Here is a 17,310-nt window from a genome sequence, read left to right as displayed (position 1 = left end):
TTATTTTGTTTAAAATAGAGATCATGATTCTCCCATAATTCTGAATAGACAACTAAACAAAATAACATGTTATTTAATTAATGTAAAAAAAAATTTTTTTGCGATTTGAATGAATGATTCAGTGGGCCCTATCTTGCACCCTGCGCAATTGACTTTGTACACTGACGCATGTATCATTCCTATTTTGCACCCGACGCACAGCGGACTTTTCCCTCCACAGACGCACATCGGTAAATTAGGGAATGAACTTGCGCTCCCGGGGGCGGTTCAGCGAAAAGAGGAGGCGTGTTCCGGCGCAAACGTTCCCTGGTGCTATTTTGCAGTTTCAGAAAACAATTCTGCCACAGACCAGGAAAAACCTAGTCTAAAGTCAGTGGCGCGTTTTCAGTGGTGCGTTCAGATGCTATTTTAAGGGCGCATGCTTGGCTAGAATGTAGCGTGTGCACAACGCGCATACACTCTGCTTCTCTCATCTGCACACAGACGCAGCAGTTGCCATTTTTGCAAAACATACATAATAACAAGGAAAAATATTCCACATGAGGGAAATCATTGTGGTGTCCATGAAGATGTGAAAAAATAGGCATAAATCTAGCTTACACATTTACCAAAATTATTATACGCCTGTTTAACCGAAGCTAATTTGGATGGGTTTCTCCCATCCCCATACAATGTCACTTCTCTGTCTTTTACGGCCCTGACGAGAACGTTGGTCTCCTCGCCTGTGAATCGCTCCTGGTGTGCGCCTGGCAAATCCGCTTTTATAATAGCAATCCGCCAGGGAACAAGCGTGCCTGCTCTTAAAGGGAATGTGAGATGATGCTCTGATTGGTTTATTTCACGTTATGCCCAAACCACACCTATGAGTAATGTAGCTACTTCAGACCAACCTATTTTAGATTTGCGTTGGGCGCAAGAGTCATTTATCCCGCCAGTATAATAACAACAGCACCCGAGATCCGCCCACAAAGTTACTTGCGTTTCGCGTTTGATACTTGCGTTTCAGATCGTTAAAATAGGGCCCAATGACTCATTCATAAAGACTTCACTTGTTGACTCATTCATAAAGACTTCACTTGTTTCATTACTGGATGAATCAGCGTTTTTGAACAAATCTCTTGAACGAATGATTCAATGACTCCCTCATATAAGGTGCTTCTCAAGTGGAAGGCTGCGTCCTTCCTAGTCCAGTCCTTCTGGTTGGGGTTGTAGGCTAGTGTCTTCCTGTCATGATTCCTGTCTTGTGTTCCCCTTGTCTTGTGTGGACTTATGTTATTTCCTGTTCTGTGCCATGTTTTGTAGTCCTTTGTAGTTTTTCTTGTTGATTAGTTCATGATTGTTCCCAGGTGTGTCTTGTTTGCCAATCTCCCCTTGAGTGTATATATACCCAAGTGTTTCTCATGTTCTTTGTGTCTTTATGTGTGCGCTTGTTGTCAGTTTTGTTTGCTTTCCTTGCCCGGGTCTGCATTTATCAGTTTTGTCTGGATTTACTGTTATTATGTTTGTTTGAATAAATGTTTGCTGCATCTGGATCCCACTCTCGTTCCTTTGAAACAGCCACCGTTACACCTCTTCAGCATTAAACGCTAGAATGAGACAAGTCTAAGTGCGCATGGCTACGTCACGGCATGAAAATACTATTAAAACTTAATTTTGGAACTTAAAGCAGAACTTGGTAACTTTTTTAACTTAATAAAACTGTCTAGAAATCATTTGGATGGTTAAACAACCTGTTCTGGTGATATTGGTGACTTTCCCCGCTCCCCCCAGCGTTCCCAGGCGGAAAACCAACCTTGCAACTTGGGGACTACCGTCCCGGCAAGATAGAAATTGGAAGTCTCGTGAGAAACGAGAACGAGCGCGAAACACGAATTGCTTTACGGCAATTCGACATAAACACACACGCATGGATGTATTACCAGATTACCCACCTCGGTAGACATAGCTCCACACGATACAGTTGGCTTGCTCCGATCAAAACAAACGCACACGAGCAGCGGTAGAGAGGGGGAGGAGGCCGCCGCAAGTGAGTTTTTTACGACGTGTTGTGAAATATACGCCCCCCCACAGCTGTAGGGGGAGCTCGTGGGGAAAACATGCGACAACAAAAGGGAAAATCAGTGAAGAAGTGACTAGAGTTCGCTAGAGTTGCCGAGTTCTCCTTTAATTTTCTATTAAAAATCTTTATATTAACTATAGCTTTCTATTAATGCAATACAGTGAATGACAACCGTCTGTAGTCTCCCAGTGACTTGCATTATTTGCAGTTTAGTGTTTGATGATTAATTTACATTTCTTATTTTTCATAATGAATTCAGACAAGCTCAGCGCTCACTCGTTTTCCTTCAGTTCTTTTTTGTGAATTGTAATGTGTGCAAAGGATTGTGGGTGATCTGAAGGACACGAAGGATTCACTTGATGCATCCTTCAAAAGAAGCAAAGGCTACCTTCTAAAGATCCTTCAATTTGAGATGTGCAATCCGAGTTGTGCAGCCTTACTATCGCAATCTTTTAACGAATAATCGCACAGCTCTAGTGCACACAGTATGTATGAGGGTGAGTGTAGATGAGTTTACGTGTGTTGAATATGTACGTGCCTGGCTAAACTCATAAATGGAGGCAATGAAGTGTGGAGAATGAGTAAATAAACAGGAAAGGGTGAGGGAAGAACAGAGGGAGAGGAAGAGTAAGAGATAAAGATGGGAGGTATGGGTTTAAATGCACTATTCACCTCATATCACTCTTTAGTTATTTTTCCCTGTTCATGGAATTCTAAAATGTGTCTTGGATTACAATATTCAAATGCAAGATATTATTTATTTCTGGAAATTGTATAGTAGGCTGACTAGTTCATCATAGAAAACTGCCATTCTGTTTCTGAACATCGTTGTAATTTTAACAGACAAAGAATATAAAGCTACTACAGTAAAAACTTGTCTATTGGTTAACTGGAAATGACATTATTCTATATTTAGTCAGAAATTATATAGTATTTAATGGGACAATACATGTACCTTTTACAATAAAATACTAGGCACATTACCTTAGTATTTCCCAGAAGTTTGAGTGTCAGCAAATCAGTGAAGAGATTCATGAGAGGGGTAAGTACTTGCCCAATGCTCAGGCACTTTGTATACACTCCCTCTACTGATCAGAAATGTTAATGCACGCTTTACAGCACACAGCATGGACGTTCATGTTCATACATTCTTCCCTCAACCAGTTTAGGCAGATACTGTACAGTATGTTGGTTTTGAGGGAGGTATCTGCCTCTGAAATTATTTGCTTGCTTGTCTTTAAAGAAACAACACACTGTACCTTAACTGGAAAAGCAAACACAACAAGCGCTCATAACACCTTATCAAAATTTGCACTCATGGCATGGTTCATTTAATCAAGTTTCGCAAAGAGAGAAAAAAAAAAAACTGGTTAGTGAAAGAGGATAGCGAGATTAGAGAGAGGAAGAGAGAAAACTTGACATGTGATCATATGCAAACATCACCATAAGAGCTAATTGTTGTCATAGCCGTGCAACTCCCTTTCTTTCACCGTAGTAAGCAGTGTACACTTGAAATGAGAAGGGACAAAATAAGGACAGCACTGCTTGTTTGACGTGCAGCGTTAGTCTTTGAATCTGACGGTGTGCTTTAAAATAGCTTTTTCAGTTTCAATTTAATTTGTCTTCCTTTTAACCAAATCAAAACACTGTTTGTTCTGTTTGTCTGTGTAGCTGGATTATAGATTAGAAGAGAGAAAATGCAGTTCTCCTTTGTTCTTGTGAGTAAAATCCTCTGCCATTCATGCCACAGGCAGACACAGCAGCATGATGGGTTGCTGTTTACAATACTGCAACCTGGTGGAGGTGTTAAGGGGATGACAGCAATTTGCAGTAACAAAGTAACGTCATTTGTTTTCAATGAGAGTTGCCGATTTGAGGTGACGAGGGACAGTGAAAGGCCGACTAGCAGTATGTTTACATGCATGGTTATAATGGAGCCAAAGCAGGTTTTTTAATAGTCAAGCTACATTATCCATCTCTCTGGCCAAGTATGACACAATGCGTAAAGAAATATTTCAAAATGTCATGCCATCTCTCTTGCAGAGCAAGCGCACAATGCTGAGGCCAATTGTAGTCTGATTAGCATACGTATATAATGCTGAACGAAACCATTACGTTATCTAAAACTGGTACAATTTCAGTCTGACTAAAGTGTCTTAAAAAGATACATTATTGCTCTAATCTGACTGAAACTGAACTGTTAAATTGCATGAAAATGCATTTACTCTAGATTTGTACAATTTTGATACAATATTTTTTGACATTTAGAGGTACCCGTTCAATTCATCATTAATTTATATACAAGGTAGGTTGTTTTACTTTCATGCATTGCATATTCAGCATGTGGCAGTCTTAGTCCTGATGTTTTTTATCTTTTAAACAGGGCTGGATGGGGTAATGGTTTGTTCGCTACTTCAGTGAATTCTCCACTCTCATTGGCTGTATCGAACTTATATGGAGCCTCTCTGCATTTCCGCAATAGACACCGGGTAATTGGGCTCTAGAGAGAGACTAATTCCATCAACACACACAAACTCAGCAAAATCCCCAGCTGCTCATGTACTTGAGAAGAGGCCTGCACTCCATTTCCTGCTCTTCTTTACCATTAGCGTCACATTCCGACACACGCTTTTCTTACGAGCCTTGTCTCTTTATAGGGTTTTTCACACTTGAAACTGTTAAAGGGATAGTTTACCGAAAAATACAAATTGTCATCACTTACACATTTCTTGCAACTTTCTATCTTCTGCTTAACAGACTATCCCTTTGCCCCAGGGTCATTCTTAACCCTGGGTTATCTTGTTCCATATTTTACATCATTCTTACTTTCATCTTGTTTTAGTAATTAATCCTGGGTAGTCAGGTTTAGAGATTTTACATGGCACATATGTAAACCATGGGTTCAAATTTTTATTTTATACATGAACATATGATCAATGGTAACCAGGTTTTATTTACTAGCATTGTTGTTTTATTTTTTTATGTTTTTTTCGGCAGTTGCACTTTCAATATTCTGATTTGTTGTGGTTATTTTTTATTTATTTATTTTTTTAACATAAATTTGCAACTTGGATGGAAACATAGCTATTGATTAGACAAGTAGTACAGCATCAATAATTTACTCACCCTCAAGCCATCCTTGGTTTATATGACTTTCTTCTTTTAGCCGAACACAATCAGTTATGGCGGAAGGGTGACCTCTGACACGATGTATGACATAGGACGTATGACGTAGGCGTAGCATAAGCTTAGGTGAGAATTGACGTGGAAGCACAGAGGATAGAACAGAACAAAAAAAGTCGGTCACGAATTAGAAGGTTTTTGATATAAGAGAATACGTCATACGTCGGGTCAGAGGTTTACCCTTCCACAAGAACTCAACACTCTCATGATCGCATGTACGGTCGTTGCCGGAAGCCAGTGATTATAGTTTATAAAGTTTTAAATATGGATGTTTTTCTTACAAATACCCATCACTTCACTTCAAAAGGCATGTATTAACCCACTGGAGTCGTATAGATTACTTATATTATGGACGAATGTGCTTTTTGGAGCTACAAAAATTTGGGCACTATTCAATGCAATTACAAAGCTGGGAAGAGCCAGGCTATTATTTAATATAACTCCGATTGTGTTCAGCTGAAAGAAAAAAGTCATATACACCTAAGATGGCTTGAGGGTGAGCAAGTTATGAGAGAATTTTCATTTTTGGGTGAACTATTCCTTTAATAGCTGCTTGTCCATCTGTGGAAATGTCACCTTGCACATTCTCTCAGGTTTTCTGAAGTCTTCTAAAACACACAGCAAAAAAATTGTCTTCACTTAACATATATGTCATTCATCAATTTAGATTGACAGTTTTTTTAGACGCTAAAATCTAACAGCATGTGAAAGTTTGAGGCACTGAGGCAGTTTACGATTGGTTGTGTATCACTAAACAATTTGTAATATTCTAAAAGTCCTAATTATCATAGCTATTTATTATCGGTACTATTAGTGAAATGTATAACATAAAATGTAACAAAAAACATTAAGACATTGCTTAACCTGGGGTTTAAACTGGCCTTTACTGCTATATCTGGAGGGAAAAGCCCCTATGTCAGCTTTACCTCAATAACATTCCCATATTGGTTGTGTTGAAATGTCATTGTAAATCACCAGCGCTGCAACAGAACATCCAATCAGAGGTGACAAGCACACAAACACACCCTTGCCATCTTGCCTCCAGCCGCTGTGAAGTATGAACACAGACACAATGTGTAAACATTACCCATTGAAATGTGATATTCTGAATTCAACACAGCAAACTCTGTGTGTCTTCCCAGGTCTGTAACTTTAACTAATCAAAAGGCAGCTACCTTCGTCCCTCGTATTCTGTAAACCCTGTGTACAGTAAACACAACACACCCGTACCGCGTCCCAGCAGGTCTGAGATACCCTTTTAGCCTGGTACTTCTGAAATAATCACCACATGCAATTAAGCTCACTAGCAGATTTGTATTTTCCAACTTGTTTATCTTGGATCTGACTCATGAGGGACTTGAATTTGGACCAGCCATCTGAGATCTTCTAAAATGGTTATGTGCTAAAAAAGTCCAAGACAGATGGTTGAAAAGAAAATTAGGAGAAGAGTAAACGCATGATGAAGGGGATAAAAGGGGGAGTGGGAGCTGAATCCTGGAATAGCCAGCAAGTCAAGCTGCTAACTCCACCCCCTCACCCCCCCTCCTCTCTCTCTCTCTCTCTGGCAGTCTAACAGTCTGTCATTTGAGCAGACAGTGAGAGCAGGAGGGAGGAAAAACAGGGAGACTGAGCTGTGCTTTTGCCTGCTGTTGACTCGTCTTCTCGCTTGTGCAGTGACAGCCTGAGACTGGATGTCCGGACAGTAAATGATTCCCTAGCAGACTAGCTGGACTTTTGTTCCTCTTGGGATTTGTTTTGAGGTATTCCTCCACACCTCTTTGGAATTACCACTACAGGGATATCCCCGGCGTGAACGCGTGTGATGTGCCATGCCCATGCCTGCTAATCTTGTGGTCAGTGACTGGGGTAGACCATGAAGGGGGGCCACCACCATCGGGGCTGCGCCTGCCACCACTTGTTTCGGAAAGTCCTGGCAAAATGCGGCTGCTGTTATGCCCGGGTCAGAGGTCAGTGACTTTAACTTTGTCACAGATTACAAAGAGATGAAGGATAAGAAAACTACTACTACCCTTTGAGTTTGCAACTTCTTGGTCAAGTGTGCTTTGTTGAATGCTAATTTTCGTGTTATTCCTGGAGGTTTTCTTCCACGCTGGTGTTCTGATTTTCTTATTTGGTCTACGATCCTCTTCCAGCGGGTCTCGCTTTCCAAATCGGCATTGGCAGATGCTTACCCACCTTTTTCTTATCTCTACTCTCTGAGTGTGAATGTATTGCATTGCATGCGTGTCGGGGGGGATTTGTCTGTGCCTCTTTTTCTTCTGCTCGCGCTCAGCTGGAGCAACAGATGTCTGTCACTTCTCCTGGTTACGGCTTCCCCTCACACTTTTCATTTCACTCCCCCTCTCAAAGGCATTCACACAGTTATCGAGCGGCAAGAAAGGCGTGTGTGCATTTTTATGTTCATGCATTAGATGCAGCGTGTTTGTATGTAGATCAGGGTGCCATGTGTTCAGGGTTTTTTTTGGAGGAGCACGTGGGTGGATGAAACTCTGGGGGCTGCACAGAAACGTTCCTTCCCCTATTTAACTCTGAGACTTTGATTAAGTACTGTCCCAGTCTCTCTTTCCTATCTTTTTTTGGTTCGTCTCTCAGGATTTTCAGCCAGTCATTGAGGTTTCTATTGTGGTAGTTTTGCAATAAAATTACAATTCTGTCAAGTGTCAACATTTACTTACCCTCATGTCATTCCAAACCTTTCTTTTTTGTTTATACAATGAAAGTCAGTGGGGTTTAATGTTGTTTTGGATCCCATTGAATTTCATTGTATGGACAAAAAAAGTTTTTGAAACATTCTTCAAAATCTCTTCTCTTGTGTTACACTGAAGAAAGTAGTTCATACAGGTTTGGAATGACATAAATGAGTGGGCTAAATGATGACAGAATTTCAATTTTGGGTGAACTATTCCTTTAAGGCTGCATTTTAAATGGGAGCTCCAAAGCAAAATGTCTTGCGATTACATCTACACAATTGCTTCTTGCTATATTCCATCTGTTTTGAGTCTAAAATTGTATAATTTATGTTAAATATACTGCTTTAAAGCTTTCTTCATGTACTCATTTATCATTGTTTCGACTCTGCGGGGCTCGGCATAGTTCAGATGCCTCTAGTTTAATCTCCAGTGCTTATGTAATGGATATTCTTCCTCTGAGCCAGAGTATGTGCTTTCTACCTTCACTTAGGATCATCTAAGTTAAACTATGACATCATTCTGAAATAGTGTTGTTACAATACCAAAATTTCAGTAATCGTTACTAATACCAGTACAATTTATGGTTCACTGTTAATGTTTGGGGGCCATTTGGGGGCAGTCGTGGCCTAATGGTTAGAGAGTCAGACTTGTAACCCGAAGGTTGTGGATTCGATTCTCAGTACTGGCAGGAATATGTAGCTAGGAGTGAATGAACAGCACTTTTTTCCACCCACAATAACCAACTGAGGTGCCCTTGAGCAATGCACCTAACCCCCAATTGCTCCCTGGGCACCACAGCAAATGGTTGCCCACTGCTCCAGGTGTGTGTGTGTCCACGGTTTGCAGTGTGTATAGCAGCTTAAAAACAGAAAGCGAGTAAAGTTGAATATAGAAACCGAGCAAAGAGTGTTCCCTTTATAATCAATCAAGCTAATATGAAGTTTACTGTCTGAAAGCTCCCGTAATAATTTAAAAATGTCTATACTGCTCAGTGGATCTCTTATTTGCATTGTGTTTATACTTTGGTTACAATAAAACGATTCGCGAGCATGCAAAGCTCACGCTGAACAAACTATTTAGTGGATTCTGACTAACTTAAATGCCTCTGATTGACCATTGCGTTCACACTCTCTACAAACGTCTGTGGCTACAATGCAAAAATGCTACTATTGACAACACTATTCTGAAGTCGTGCCAAACTGTGCGAGCCTAATAAGTTTTACATAGAGTGTGTGGCATCATGTGGGCCATCATGTTTAGATCACATGACCAGATTAAAATTATTAATTTGATCTCAGAAGCCCCACTAATATTGCTCAGAGAATAAATGAATCATGTCTGACTGTGAATAGTGCATTTCTACCATGTAGAAAATGATTACTTTTGCATGATATGAGTAAACTGCTGTATCGGCCAAACAAAAATGACTGAGTGTACCTTTAAGCATCCATGAAGAGTAAATAAAACACCTCTTAAGTGGAAAATGCCAATGCACTTCCTTTCACTAGCAATGATGACCGTCTCGAAGTGACGGTACCCTGTGGTTACGTGTAGTCGATTTCAAGTGCTGCTCTAAGTCAGCAAATAGAATTTTAATGTTGGGCATTAGCATCAGGTTCTCCTTCTTAAATATAAATCACATTAGGAGAAAGCTGTAGGCAGATGGATACGCTTAAACCCATATGTGACTTCCTCCCACCATCTCCCTCTCTTTCACTTTCCTAGCCTGACTCTGCTGCCTTGAAGATAATATGCCTCTTTCTGACACCTAAGCTCTATTCTCTATAATAGAAGGGAGTATAAATGACTGGTTTATGTAAGAGTGTTTAATCACGCTCGGATGAGGGCTAAATGTTTATTCAGCCCTGGGAATAAAGTATACAACCTGAATGCTCACGGAGCAGGAGGGCTGTCGACGTGCTGTTTTTCTGCATGGTTAAAGGGGCAGACGTGATCGCAAGAGCTATCGGCCTGGTTCACAGTGTCACGCACATCCCTTTCGTGACCATACAGATGTCTCTCTCAGTCTGAAATACACAGGCATGTCTCATACCCAGAGTGCAATGCAAACACTTGGATGCACCCTTTTTGTTTTGATGTTTATAGGAAAAACAATCTAGATTGTGCAGAGATAATCATCTTCACGTATCAGTTGTTTTCCAAAGGTTTTTCTTGTCTGTGAAGGTGTAATGGATGGAAAAGTCCAGTACTTTGACTTCCAGGAACCAACTTCCACAACCTGTAGTAATTTGACTTTGCCACTCCTAAAGTGATTAAAAAGTGATACTACGGTACTCTTATGGTATCATATGGTAGTACCACAGGATTTTTATATATACCATGGTACTGAATGATTACCAAATTGTAATACCATGATATTTATTTTGTCAGAGCCATGTCTTTTGTTTCTTTTATTTAACTTAAAAATATAGGTTATAGCATCTTCTAAATAATTGTTTTATATATATATTTTGTAAGTGGTGTACTACTGTTTAAAATGTTTGGTGTCAGTAAGATTTAAAAATATATATATTTGAAATAAATCTCCGTTCACCAAGGCTGTATTTATTTGATAAAAAAATACAGTAAAATTGTGAAATATTATTACAATTTTAAAATATTAATGGTCTAAAAGGGTTGTCCCTATTCTTTTAATGAGTAATGGGTGTGTTTTGGGCGTAACATGCAATAAACCAATCAGAGTCTCTCATCACCCATTCCCTTTAAAAGCCAGTTGCGCTCGCGCCATGGCAGATTGCTATTTACATGGCGGAATTTGCGAGCGGAAAGACTGAACGCTTCTCCAGAGAGGAAATGTATCTGCTTGTGCGCGAGGTTAAAGGACGCAAGCAGACCATCTACGGGACAAGCTGGATTTCACCATATCTTTATCATAGACAGTAAAAGAAATGGACACAGCGACCCCATTGGATTCAACAGAGAAAAGTGAAGTCAATTAGAAGCACTCACTTCCTCATGGCTGACCGTACTGCGCAGACTCAAACTGACGACGTAGATGTGACGTGAGCAACCTGTCTGTCTTCTAGTGGCTGTGCCAAGCGAAATCTGAATCATTCCCTTCCGAAACTTGCAGAGATGGAGAGTGTAAGTAAGAGGTGTCCATGAGCAGGAGAAACTTTTGCTAAGTATTCTGATTAATTATTTTGTCATTTTGCTTCCACGTCCCCCCGATTGGCCGCGAGCTTCACCTCCTGTCCATAGGTAATTTCTCTACTGTGCGACAGAGAGTCACATGGTTATGACGCAATCGTTCTACAGGGCCATAACGTAAGATACAAGGTAATGGAGCCTTTTATACATTTTCGTGTTTCTTTAGAAATAAATAATGGACAAATGGAGTCTTTAAACGCCTCAGAAGTAAAGTTATTCGCTGTCAAAGTGACGCCAAAATGAATGGGAGTCAATGGAATGCTAACAGCAGGTGATGGTCTGCTAACCAATGGCGGCGCCCAGGGAGGCTTCATTGTTTTCCGAAACATTGGCCCCCTGATCTTTATGAACACAATAATAATCTTTTACATTGTAATCCATTTATTTGTAATATTTGGCATGTTTGTGTGCTGCTGTGTGTGTAATAAACAGTGTACACGCGTTGTGCACCCGCCTATAGGTGCAAATTACTAATGCGCCCTTTAAATAACAAAATAAATACTGCGCCATTGACTTTAGACCAGGTTTTTGTTGATCAATGGCGCAATCTATTTCAGTTGCCTCAAAATTGTAACGCGCCAACAATGTGCCTGAACACACCTTGTTTTCAGACATGAGCGAACAAATGGACGCAAATGCATTTGCTATGTAAACAACGTGCCACAGGACGTGAAAATGATTACTACGTCGGGCTGAAACTAGCATAAAACACTTTCGTTGCGCCTGGCGCTTCATTGCGCCAAGTGTATGATAGGGTCTTACATACGTCTTGATTCATTGTACATTTTTTTAATTGTTCACCCAATTTGTCATCCTTCATGCTCAAATCTTACTTTTTTCTTTTCTTTTTTATATTTATATTTATATGCATCAGTATTACAAAAACTCAACCACTTCCATCATTTCCCCAGTGGTGTAGCCATCTTTCCAATGACCAGCAGAATGTAATCACATTGCTTTTTTAGCCAAACCATCATTCTGGTAATTACACAGCAGTGAAAGCTGTTTCTTTTCCACACTGCAGCTATAGATGGCTATTATTTACAAGCCCAGCAGGAATCCACCATATGACGTCTCTTCTCTCCTTCCTAATGAGCGCCAAGTTTCGAGACGCATGACAATCATCTGCTCAGACACTATTAAGGTGACCATGACTATGTAGCTGAAACAGTTCCCCACTGATATCTGAATGAAAACACTTGATTGCTAAATAGGGTGTGTGCATGTATGCATATGTATCATTCATAGACCCACTTAGAGAATCAATAAACTTAAAACAGAAATCTTGGATGTAATGGCACCATGCATTGATTTTATAAAATCAAGCATCAGCAGAAGCTTACAGTGAAGACAGCACATTTCAAAGTGATTGCTATTAGCATCACACTGAACTTGCTTCTAGAAAAAAAAAAAATGGACTTAGAAAATAAGAGCAAGGATAGAAAAATAGAGGGGGAGGAAGTAAAGGATGGAAGCAAACAGTCTGAAGAGACATAATTCAAGAATTGTTTCTGACCCGAGCTAAGAGTTTGTGTTATCTTTTTTGAAAATTGCTTGGCTCTGACAGAAACAGGAAGCTGAGTTTTTACCTCAGGAAAAAACACGTCTTTGACTAAAATGAGCTGAACAAAGGAGCTTGTTGTAGATTTTTGCAGCTGTGTTCATTGAGAAGAACATGCCATACAGGCTGAAAACCATTTCTGATGTCCCATGGAAAAGAGACAGGAATTGTGACCACTGATTAGCATGGTCACGTTGTTTATTAGCATGCACTGTCTGACTTGTTTTAGTATGTAAGTGACTAGAAATTGCACATCCTGCATGGATTTTTCCTGGTTAAAGTGGATTAGTCAGTGAACAAGACTTCTTTTTTTTTTTTTTTTTTGCACTGAAATAATAGTTATGCAACAGATTAATACATTTCCTTAAAGGAGTCATGACATGGATTTTAATTTTAAAGTCCAACTGAAATCAAAATTGACCCTATTTACTTTGTTAGCGCATATTACTAGTCTTGTGGTGAACAATTAATCCGTGCAAGTTAATACACAGAAAAAAATTGTTTTGCCGTCGTAATCTTTAATCAAAGTCTGAAAAGTTACTTCCGGTCTGGAATGGCGTTCCTTCTCTGATGACGTAGGTTTGACGGCTTGGTTTGGGAAACGCTTAACCACTCCCCTCAAACCGTTAGTCTGAAATGAGCGAGAGATGGAGAGGAGGAGCGCTAGAGTAAAACCCTGCCCTCTCAATATTCCTTTTCACTGGGAAATACGTCACAACACTGCAGAAAAGTCGTTTGCAACTTCCGGTTCACGCGGACTTTAATTTTAATGTTCCTTGAGGTTAACTGCACAGACAAACACCCATATATCCACAAAAATGATTCTCTTCAACCTTAATTCTTGTCAGGTTGGTAGGATTGGCCAATGTCATTGCATAGGAAAAAGTATCAGTGCCCTCTCACTATTGCATGTGAGTAAGTGTTTTTAAACATTATTGATGTAAATTATGGTTTTATATCCACAGGGCCCTATTTTAACGATCTAAGCGCATGGTCTAAAGCAAGGCGCAAGTTCACCTAGGGCGTGTCCGAATCCACTTTTGCTAGTTTAAGGACGGGAAAAATGGTCGGCGTGCCAGACGCATGGTCTAAAAGGGTTGTCCCTATTCTCATAATGAGTATTGGGTGTGTTCTGGGATTTACGTGCGTTAAACCAATCATCTCCCATTCCCTTTATATGCCAGTTGCGCTCGCGCCAAGGCAGATTCGCTATTTACATGTATTTACATTTACATTTGACAGTGGAAAGACCGAACGCGTCTCCAGAGCGCAAACGGATCTGCTCGTGCGCGTGGTAAAAGTGCGCAAGCAGACCATCTATGGGACAAGCCGGATTCCACCATATCTTTATGTACACAATAATAATCTTTTACATTGTAATCCTTTTATTTTAAATATTTGGCATGTTTGTGTGCTGCTGTGCGTCCCTGTGTGTTTAATAAGCAGAGTGCACGCGCATTGTGGACCTGCCTATAGGTGCACATACATTACTAACGCGCTCATTAAATAAAAAATAAAAAAATTACAAAAAATATTGCGCCATTGACTTTAGACCAGGTTTCAGTTGGTCCATGGCGCAGTCTATTTCTGTTGCCTCAAAATAGTAACGCGCCAACAATGCGCCAGAACACACCTCGTTTTCAGAGCGCCCATGGGCGCACAAATGGGTGCAAATGCATTTGCTATTTAAACAACATGGCACAGGACGTGAAAATGGGCCCATAATGTTTTCAAAACACTTACTCATGCGTTGATGTAAAACTATTTGTTGTATGCAAATCACAAATCCCCTCATATCCAAGTGAGACATTTTTAAAGCTTGATTAAATACATTTTATTTTTGTGCTGAGGATGTTTCAAGCTATGAAACTTGTTGGATGTTCAAAGACCCGTTTATGTGTTCAAAATAAGATTTCTCATGTCAGGCCCCCTTTAAAATTATTAGAAAGTATGCAAAGATTTTAAAAAGTTTCTGCTCTCTTTAATGTGTTCAGTTGTTAATGGATAAATGATTACTTGAACTCCCTGCTGTCCCTGGAAGTCTGTTGTGATGCAGATATTTGAATCTCTAGCCTTATCTTCAGCATGATCCTGCAAATGCAGCCTATATCATGAAAACAAAATGGCCGTCCCAAAAACAGCTTTACTTTACCGAAGTACATGATCTTCAGAGGCTTGTAAACCCTTATAACCCATCTGCTTTAGATGGCTGGTGAAGAACAACGATTTAATGAAGCCCGGGTATGAGCATGTGCTTCTCGTCATGGTAGTGATTAAGAGGGAGACAGTACCACTCTGCAGTAAATCACAACATCTGCTGCCATATTGCATTTCTACCACTGCAAAGCCCCCTACACCTCCAGTGGTATTTTGCAAACCTACAGGTAATCTTGCTGTTATATATACTTTCCCAGAGTACAGGCAGTCATAACATGTGTGAATAAATCAGACAGGCTCCAGTGGCAGGAAAGAAGGGAGCGAATCGAGTAAGAAGGACCTTAGCGCTGTTACTCTGCCAAGAGAATGTTCTCCTTTCCAAGCCTCTGTTTTCTCTGGCCGTGGCGTGTATTGAAACCAATGGCTTCACGCTTTCTGCCTCCCCGTGGCTTCATTTTCACCTGCAGGTTTCATTTAGTTTTCACCCCAAGCCAGTTTCGAAAGCTGACTGGGGTGATGAAAGGCATGATAAAGGCCAATTAAGGGTGGAGAACTGTTCACAACAACAATTGTTTGTCTCTCAGTCTCTCATGTACACACTTATGGCGCTTTTCCACTGCATGATACGGCTTGGTACAGCTCACTATATGTAATTTTTGTTTGTCGCTAGGGGTCGCTAATCTCTTACAATAACAAAGGCGTAGATTGATGACGCAGTGATAAGCAGAATCATGGAACTTGCTGTCAGGCTAATGGATCTAATAATGTTTATGGATGAGATATTACATCATTGACAAGGGACGAGCACTATTTAAAATTGTGAATTTCTCTGAATTTACAAATTCTTGGAAACATTTAGGATAATGCAAGTACTTAATTGAAAGAAATATATACTGTGCAAGTGGTTTTTGGATATTTTGATACAAAATTCTTACATATTGTACCTTTAAATAGTACCACCTCGGTTGAGGTTCCAAGCGAGCCGTACCGATACTAAAATGTGACGTGTAATCACTGCAGATCACTGATTGGTCAGAGAGAATCGTCACTACCAGCGTCATTGGATTTGAGGCACGAGACACCAAACCCGAAAAAACAAACTTCTTCGTCTTGCAGTGAAAAACATCCACATGTCGAGAATCAAGAACACCATTCCATCGATATGCTCCATTGCTCCTTTGTTTTGCGTTTGTTTGTGTCGTGTTTACGATTATGTCATGGCAGTAGAGGCGGCACAACTATAATGATCAGTCTATTATTACTTTGAAGCGGTACTAAACTGCAATGGAAAAGCAAACCAAGCCGAGCCGTGTCGTGCCGTGCTGAGCCAAGCCAAGCCGTACCATGCAGTGAAGAAGCGCCAATACAGTCAATCTGTGTCTCTAAACCCAAGTGTATATTACAAGACAGAAACTTGTTGCATTTTGATGTGTACGTTTTTCTGTACTATGCAAATCATTGCAAAAAAATGGGAGAAAACTCTACCTTCGTATTGTTTGTTGACATATTGGCTGTATCTGAAATCACTCCCTGTACCGTCATTCACTAATCCTTGCGTTACTCCACAAATATAGTCTATTTAAAGAAGTAAATGAAAACGAGAGCGAATTCGGACCCTAGCTATGTTTCTATACAAAGTTACGAATTTAACTTAGTAAGCGCAAAATTGGAATGTCTCATAAAACATTTGCGAATAAGCATTGTGCTTGAGCTGAACATGAGCTGGTGAACTTTATTTCAAGGTGAGCTGCCCTACACACTGCTTTGCTTTGTCTTGGTCTCAGTATTCCCAGATTCCTGCTGGATTTGTCGAGCACGCACATCCAGGCCATCGCGAGCCCATCTGAGGCCAGTGTCTCTGAACAATCTTGACTCACCCTCGTAATGAGCTGGCGCTCACAATGCTTGGCAGTTACTCAACCAAGAGAGAGGGGGAGAGGGCTTCACAACCACAGCAATAAGAATTATCTCATACAAAAAAGACTGATCTGCTCCCATTACACATAAATGCTGATAAGTGGCTGGTCAAGGGGTTGTCTGATTGGACAGGTTATTAGCTGCTGTTTAGCAGACTTTTTTATGCAAGGCCACTTTCCACAGCCAGTATGCTTGGAACAACCTGGGTTTTATGTGCTTATCTCAAGGGTACAGTGGTTCTAAAGTCCTATCTATCTATCTATCTATCTATCTATCTATCTATCTATCTATCTATCTATCTATCTATCTATCTATCTATCTATCTATCTATCTATCTATCTGTCTATCTGTCTGTCTATCTGTCTATCTATCTGTCTGTCTGTCTGTCTGTCTGTCTGTCTTAGATATTATCTATCTATCTATCTGTCTGTCTGTCTGTCTGTCTTAGATATGGTCTGTCTGTCTGTCTGTCTGTCTATCTACCTATCTATCTATCTATCTATCTATCTATCTATCTATCTGCTATCTGTCTGTCTGTCTGTCTGTCTGTC

At 40.2% G+C, this 17,310-nt stretch overlaps 1 protein-coding gene across 3 annotated transcripts in view; it reads left to right on the top strand.

Moving 5' to 3' along the window:
* The window catches only part of arhgef25a (Rho guanine nucleotide exchange factor (GEF) 25a), an 82,408-nt gene that overhangs the window by 15,375 nt on the left and 49,723 nt on the right, over nucleotides 1-17,310 (top strand). The window contains exon 1 of one of the 3 annotated variants that reach the window (XM_084427290.1): nucleotides 6,838-7,209. The exons of the other annotated variants lie outside the window; for them this stretch is intronic. Coding sequence (XP_084283416.1) covers nucleotides 7,116-7,209 — 94 coding nt within the window. The 5' untranslated portion in view covers nucleotides 6,838-7,115. Of the gene's footprint in view, nucleotides 1-6,837; nucleotides 7,210-17,310 lie in introns of those variants that run through there. 3 annotated transcript variants of the gene reach the window in all.

Source organism: Rutilus rutilus (genome assembly GCF_951802725.1).
Source record: "Rutilus rutilus genome assembly, chromosome: 13".
In the NCBI taxonomy this organism is placed as follows: domain Eukaryota; kingdom Metazoa; phylum Chordata; class Actinopteri; order Cypriniformes; family Leuciscidae; genus Rutilus; species Rutilus rutilus.
Note: the sequence above shows the minus strand (reverse complement) of the source record. Positions and strands in the feature narration are given on the sequence as shown.